This window comes from Helianthus annuus, chromosome 1 (assembly GCF_002127325.2).
Source record: "Helianthus annuus cultivar XRQ/B chromosome 1, HanXRQr2.0-SUNRISE, whole genome shotgun sequence".
In the NCBI taxonomy this organism is placed as follows: domain Eukaryota; kingdom Viridiplantae; phylum Streptophyta; class Magnoliopsida; order Asterales; family Asteraceae; genus Helianthus; species Helianthus annuus.
The window spans coordinates 112,784,991-112,793,095 of NC_035433.2; the positions used below are offsets into that span (position 1 = coordinate 112,784,991).

General features: G+C 33.8%; 1 protein-coding gene across 1 annotated transcript; it reads left to right on the forward strand.

Moving 5' to 3' along the window:
• Positions 1-2,426: 2,426 nt before the first annotated feature.
• Positions 2,427-2,807, forward strand: LOC110928928 (ethylene-responsive transcription factor RAP2-9-like). The gene has a single exon (XM_022171980.1). It carries the CDS (start codon positions 2,427-2,429, stop codon positions 2,805-2,807), a length of 381 nt encoding a protein of 126 aa, XP_022027672.1.
• Positions 2,808-8,105: the final 5,298 nt, after the last annotated feature.

Consider the following 8,105-nt stretch of genomic DNA (forward strand, 5'->3'; position numbering starts at 1 on the left):
GCTTTTGCGTATTTTTCCGACAAATTGCCACTTAAAATAAAAAGGTGGTAAAAATTGCAACCACTTTGCTACCATATCATGATAAATACACTTATTTTCATTTTCGTGGCAAATCCGTAGCTAAATTTGCTACCATTTTTGTCGGTAGCAAATTTTAGTCACAATTGTCCAATTTTCTAGTAGTAGGGAATGGTGGTGGTGGCATAGGTGGAACTTAAGTAGTTGTAGCTTGGGTGGATTGTGGCAATGGTGGTTGAGATGGTATAGTTGTGTTAGGTGATGGATGAGTGGGGGTTGGCGAGAATTGAGTGTGCTGAGACGGTGTAGCAGGTTGCTTCTCGAGATTACTTGAATTTTCCATTGGTTTGAGTGACGGTGTTGGTGATTGCAAGATCTTATTTTCTTTATGCAAGACTCGAGTGTGCCGAACTGTCCGCTCAATTTCTGTGTATATGTTTTCTTTAGCTCTGTATTACAACACTTATTTGACCTCAAGAACTTCAATTGCACTATTTACAAGAAGTAGTAATATGGCTGTCCTATTGAGCCATTATCGGCCTAATGGCTCTATATTTGCCTTCACAGATAAGTAAGTCTCCTGTCTCTTAATTCCTTTAATAACTGTCGGTTTTAAAGTAAACCCCTTAATAACCGGCAACTTACATTGACCCGGCAACCCAAAGATTGGGCCAAGTACAAAAAATGAGAAATAAAAGTTGTACATTTGAAGAGTTGAGAAGTTTTGCAATTTAAATATTGGCATTTGTGATGAAAAAAGCATAACAATGGAAAGCTGAAGTTGAAGTTGCATCTATTGTGTAGGTATTTGTTGTTTGTTTTATGGAGAAAATGAATTTTAATTTGGCTTTTTTGATGTTTTTATTTGGATGGTTATTATGAGGATAATTAGAAGTTTATTATGATTCTTAATTAATGGTTATATTTGTAAGTTCTACAGAGAATATAAATGGAAAAGAAATGGTAGCAATTAGTAGGTATAAATAAGTAAAAAAGGGTGAAAACGTGGCAAATGGCGGTTGCAATTTGAAGAGTTGAGAAGTTTTGCAATTTAAATATTGGCATTTGTGATGAAAAAAGCATAATAATGGAAAGCTGAAGTTGAAGTTGCATCTATTGTGTAGGTATTTGTTGTTTGTTTTATGGAGAAAATGAATTTTAGTTTGGCTTTTTTGATGTTTTTATTTGGATGGTTATTATGAGGATAATTAGAAGTTTATTATGATTCTTAATTAATGGTTATATTTGTAAGTTCTACATAGAATATAAATGGAAAAGAAATGGTAGCAATCAACAGGTTGCTGTCCAACAATACTTTTCTTATGTCGTTATTACTGCATCATAAACCTTAATATACAAAATCAAATTAATTTTCAAAGGTCTAGCCCACTTTCAAAAAAGGGTGAAAACATGGCAAATAGCGGTTGCAAAATAAAAGCGGTAGCAAAAAGATAATAAAAAGAGGTAGAAAAAAATCAAAGAGGTAGCAAAACGGTGACAAAAAGCGATAGCAATGACAAACTAACGGTAATAATTAAGTGACAATACAAGATTTTAGTGGTAAAATAGTAGTTAAAGAATAATTGTCGTCGTTTTGCAACCAAAAATGGTTTGAGAAACCCAATTCACTAGCACTATATATACATTTGGAAACGGTACCATGAAGTGACACCTCTTCACATGACGTGTTACCTATAACCGGTCATAACCTAACTACCAGACTTACGTTTTCCTAATAACTATGAAATATTTACATGATAATACTACTAATAGTACAAAGTTATATTTTTGTATTCTAACATCTTAAACGATTAAATAATACAAAGTTAAATTTCAAATTTTTATGTACTATTATTGGTAGTAATGATTATGACATTCAAGTAAAAATTAAGCTATAAATTATAACATTACTATTACTATACTATATATTAATAAAGGGGTTATTGGATTTTATCACCTCCAACTATCGGTCTTTAGGGGTTGCCACCTCCAACTAACACTTTGATACCCGACACCCCCAACTTGACTTTTAGTTTGTGGTGGCACCGCTCAGTTAAATCTTTACTATCTGAGTTTGTTTCTGATCCTACGTGGCATAGACTTGACTACGTGGACAAGATGACATGACGAATCTTGATTACGTGGCACTATGTGCATATATAAAAAGCAAAAAAAAGTATTTTAACTCGTCTCTGTCACTTTGTGGGATATGTTCAATCTCAAATTCATTAAATTCTAATTCTAATAATCCAAATCTCTCTAACAAACAAACACCTGTAATTCTAATTTACCTGCTTCAGCAAAATCATTCACCAAATGTATTCAAATTCACCCTAATTCGTAAACAACACTATTGAGAAGATTCATATTCAAACAACAACAATGAGCAAGAAGAAGACCACAAATCAATGGATGAACAACACACAATCGTATACGGCTACAACGACAATACGAACGACGCAGAAGAAACGGAAACAATTCTATCAACAAACCAAACAAGATCTACAACTAAGCACTACAAATGTGTTTGGAGGAAGACCGGCAGATGGATTGCAAGAATCCAAGATCCTGCTTCCAATTCGCGCGTCTTTTTGGGCAAATTTTACACCAGTGAAGTGGCACTCGCTGCTTATTTTAAGAAGAAGAGTGAATTTGAGTCGCAAATTAGGGTTTCGAATGGTTTGAATTCGGTGATGATTGATGGGAATGGGTTTTTGTTGGGGGATTTCAGTCGGTTGGATGATGATCTCAAGATGTGCCAACAAGGAATCGAGTTATTTGGTGACTGATTCTGCTGAAGCAGGTATGTTGTTTACGAATTAGGGTTTGTGGAATTTGTGCGTATATAATTATAACTGAGGGTAAATGCAACTTTATAATATATATATATATATATATATATATATATATATATAGTGGAGGGTTTAAATGAGAAGAATTTTTTTGTAAGAATAAAAAAGAACAAACTTCAACCAATAATAATGCTTCATTTTACTTCATTTAATTTTTGTATTTAATATGGGTGTAAGGGTATATTGGTAAAATTAGATAGATCATTAATTCTTAGTCTTCCTTTTTAATAGCTCACTAAATTAAATTTGTAACTTATTTAAAATATATATATATATATATATATATATATATATATATATATATATATTTTCAAAGAAGAAAAAATTACTTTAAAGTGTAGGATAAATTATGAGGTGTGTAGGATGAATTACGAGTTGTGTAGGATAAATTTCAGTATGTGTAGGATAAATTTCAAAAACGTGTAGGATAAATTTTGATGTGTCTAGGCAAAAATTTTAGTGTGTAGGATGATACTCTTTATGACTAATTAATTAGTCAAAAATAATAATAAATGAGATGAGAGAAAAACTATTTAATGTTTTACAATTGTACCCTTTATTTTTTTTCTTCTCAATTTAATTTTCTTCTCAAATGAACCTCCCCCATATATATATATATATATATATATATAGTGCCACGTATTCGCCACATAATCCTGTCCACGTAATCAAGTCTGTGCCACGTAGGATCCGAAACAAACTCAGTTAGTAAAGATTTAACTAAGTGGTGCTAGCACAAACTAAAAGTCAAGTTGAGGGTGCCAGGTGTCAAAGTGTTAGTTGAGGGTGGCAACGGCCAAAGGCCGATAGTTGGGGGTGATAAAATCCAATAACCCTTAATAAAGTAATTGAAATGAATAGGGATTTTAATATTATAATAATATATAGCTTTTTTAATACTTTTATTATTTTAATATTATAATTATAATAATAGTTATTTTCTTTATTTTTTAACTTTAATCATTTTTTTAATATCAGGGGTTGGGATAAGCTTGGTGTCAACCGGTATCAGTACATGAAGGTAAAAACCGGCACTAATACAGAAAACGCCAAAATTTGGTGCCGAATTGATATTAGAAATCTTTTGGTTCGGGAAATTCAGTGCGGCTACCCGGTACCATTTGTTCATCCCTGATCACGGTTACCGTACGAACAACGGTACCGTACAACTTTTTTTGTCGATTTTCTTCAACTTTTAATTTTTTTCTTTTTTAGTTTCAGGGTTAGCGATGAGCTTGGTGCCAACCGATACAGAATCGGTACTGATACCGAAAATACCGGTTACGGTACAGGTATATGAAGGTAAAAAACGGTAGTGAACCAGTACCAGGAACGCCAAAAGTCAGTACCGAATTGGTACTTAAGATCTTTCGGTTCGGTAAATTTGGTACCGGTACCCAGTATTAGACTATGGGCCCACGGGCTCGGTTAGGTTTCTAGGGTTACTCGCAATCCCTATATATTGTAACCTACTCATTCAATAATAATCATTCAGTCTTTAATAATCTTACATGGTATCAGAGCCAGCCTAAACTCTATACCGTTTCCGCCGCGCCACACACAAATATACAAACCCTAGCCGCCGTCACCACTTGAGAAAAACCCTAGACAGGGTGACGTGCCGCCACTGCCGCCCTGTCTGGTCTTTGTTTGTTTTCCGTTTCCATTTTTTTTTCAGTTTTGTGTTCAAACAAAGCTTCGTCTTCGGTTCTAGATTCACCGGTCTTACGGTCTCTTACCACACAGATGATGCTACCGCTCATCCTGTTGATTTCGCATCTCTGTCAAGCCACCCCATGCCGCCGTGCCGCCGCCGCTCATTAGACTACGGTCTTCGCCATGCCGCCTGAAGGATTACGATCCGCCGCCGCGCCGCTACCAGCAGCCGCTGCACTGCCGTATTGGTTGTCTCTTATTGGAATACGAGATCATTCAAAACTGTGTATCGAAGATTATGGACTGAAGATTACAAGATTATGGAATTTTGACCGAAATCGAAGACAGTTTTTTAGGGTTTATTATTGTTTTTTGTTTTCAGTCTAAGCTTCTAGTTCCATCTGCTACGACTGCGGGGGAGTATTAGACTATGGGCCCACGGGCTCGGTTAGGTTTCTAGGGTTACTCGTAATCCCTATATATTGTAACCTACTCATTCAATAATAATCATTCAGTCTTTAATAATCTTACACCCAGAACAATTTGCTTATCTCTGACCACGCGTTTCATACGAACAATATCGTTACCATACAACTTTTTTGGTTGATTTTCTTTCGGTGATCTTTTAGTGTTTTTTTCTACATTTTCTTTTTATTCTTGTCAACAGTTCTATTCGCAACACGCTTGTAGTGATTTCAAAACACATTACTTAATAACAAAACAAATTCGCCGCAACACGGAAAATTTCTTTAAAGCTAGTGGATAGTAATAGGAAAACAATGATATTAATAACATTATTACAAGTTTGGGATTACAACCATAGTGGGTTGGAAGAGAGACAACAGCTAGTCAGACTCACGACTCTGAGTTCTTAGGCATGCACCTTATCCATCAAGTCAAGACAGCCTTTTAGTTTTATTCACAATTATAAATTTATATGACCATACCTGAAGTTACTATTTACAATACAAAAATATTAATATTATTATTATTATATTATAAATTAAAGTAAAAGAATTAAACTTGTTCATTTGGTTCCTAGCTTGCAAACTTGTTTTTATGCTAACACGGTTTTAGTTTTCCTTTTTCTTTTGTCATCAATAAATCATAACTTGATAACGAAATATCGTCTTTTTCTTTGAACTCTAATGATCATACAGAAACAGTTATCGCACTTGTCTGACATTGCTCTTAAGTGGAAGGTTTCAATTACATGAACTCTAATGATCATACAGAAACAATTATTTTTTTCGATTTTTATATAAATGACACCCCTCAAAAAAAATTTTACAAATCAATAATAAGACCAGCTGGTGATGATGATATAAACCAACAATAAGCCCAATTAAAAACTAAATAATAAGCCCAAATAACTAAATAATAGCCCAACCTTTGAAGATTGAATGGGCGGCACATTAGATTAGCAGCAGGGATATCAAACGTCGACGTCCAATTTGGCAGCAGGGGATATAAAAATTACCAGCAGGGGACGGTCCAAAGGGAGTCACAACAGACGAACAGAACATACATGATTAGATCGTAGGTTTAATGTGTAGGTTTGATGTGTTCAACTATTCATCAATGTTTAATTGTTTATACATACATGATTAGATCGTAGGTTTAATGTGTTCTAACAATCTTTATCTTTTTTTTTTGAGTAAATTGCTAAAATAGTCCCTAACGTTTGTTCACATTTGCTAGATCCATCCAAAAAAAGATTTTTTCTCATATGAACCACTGAGGTTTCAAAAAAGTTGCTAAATCCATCCAAACTTTAGGGACAATTTTAGCAATTTAATAAAACAAACTTTTTTTGGATGGATTTAGCAAATGTGAACAAACGTCAGGGACGATTTTAGCAATTTACTCTATTTTTTTTATTTTCATCTTTTTATTATATCTCTTAATTAACATAAAATCTATTATTTTTTTTTATTTTCATCTTTTTATTAAATTTCTTATTTAACATAAAATCTACTAGTTTTTTTTTGAACGGCGAATTTCTACAACAGGCGATAGATTCGCACATGCTTTTGCAGGCCCTCCACCCCACTCTGGCCAAGACTATGTTGTCTTAACCGGGCTCATGCTTGGCGTCAGAGTTTGATTTGGCGCTCCCCGACAAAATTTTCAGCCTACTGCCATATGCGAGTAGTTGCACCCTCCACAAGAGCCGAAAACTCTCTGGAGTAAATGCACAGTAATAGAAAACTCGGGTGTACTCCGCGGGTTTCGAACCTGTGACCAGGCCTTCACCCAATATTTTTTTTGTTCATTTATAAAATAAAATACACGTTCTTGCTAAATAGGTAACAAATTAAACCGCTGAAAAGATTTTGTCGTATAATTAACTTTATTAAAGGATTAGTAATGAGTAAAATGTTTACATTTTAAAAGACTTGGTTAGATGGTTAGATGATTATAAATATAAAACCGTATTCATAATTGTAAAATATAAATGATTAATCTTTATTATGAAGTGGGTGAAGGCCTGGTCACAGGTTCGAAACCCGCAGAGCACATCCGAGTTTTCTATTACAGTGCATTTACTCCAGAGAGTTTTCGGCTCTAATGGAGGGTGCAACTACTCGCATATGGCAGTAGGCTGGAAATTTTATCGGGGAGCGCCAAACCAAACTCTGATGCCAAGCGTGAGCCCGGTTAAGACAACATAGTCTTGGCCAGAGTGGGGTGGAGGGCCTGCAAAAGCAGGTGCCAATCTATCGCCTGTTGTAGAAATTCGTCGTTCCAAAAAAAACTAGTAGATTTTATGTTAAATAAGAAATTTAATAAAAAGATGAAAATAAAAAAAACTAATAGATTTTATGTTAATTAAGAGATATAATAAAAAGATGAAAATAAAAAAAAAATAGAGTAAATTGCTAAAATCGTCCCTGACGTTTGTTCACATTTGCTAAATCCATCCAAAAAAAATTGTTTTATTAAATTGCTAAAATCGTCCCTGAAGTTTGGATGGATTTAGCAACTTTTCTGAAACCTCGGTGGTTCATATGAGAAAAAATCTTTTTTTGGATGGATCTAGCAAATGTGAACAAACGTTAGGGACTATTTTAGCAATTTACTCTTTTTTTTTTTTGTTAAAGAACAGGTCCAGCCGTCCAGGTGTCCAACAGCAATCATCGAACACGTTGATTATTGGCTGTGAGTATTCTTTATTTCATTACTTGTTTGATTAATTGATTGTTTCATTAGTTTGATTAGTTGTATTCTTGGTAGTTGGTAATTTTGTATGTTTATACTTTTATACTTTTATTTTTTTCGTAGTTGGTAATTTTGTATGTTTATACTTTTATTTTTTTCGTTGTTAAACTATGTCTATTAAGTATTTGTTTTACTTATATTCGTTTTTTTTAATATTGTATGATTGCACGGTGAAAAGTTTTTTTTTTTTGATACCCCTGAGTTAACGTTCTAGTTCCGCCACTGTACATAACATTGGTTTTGCCAATATATATGTATATTTTTTTTTTGTGTTCTCTCTAAGAAAAATAGTTTGCTTCAATAACAAAAACAAGTTACTTGATAACCCTTGTACAAAATTTGTTTTGAACGACATAA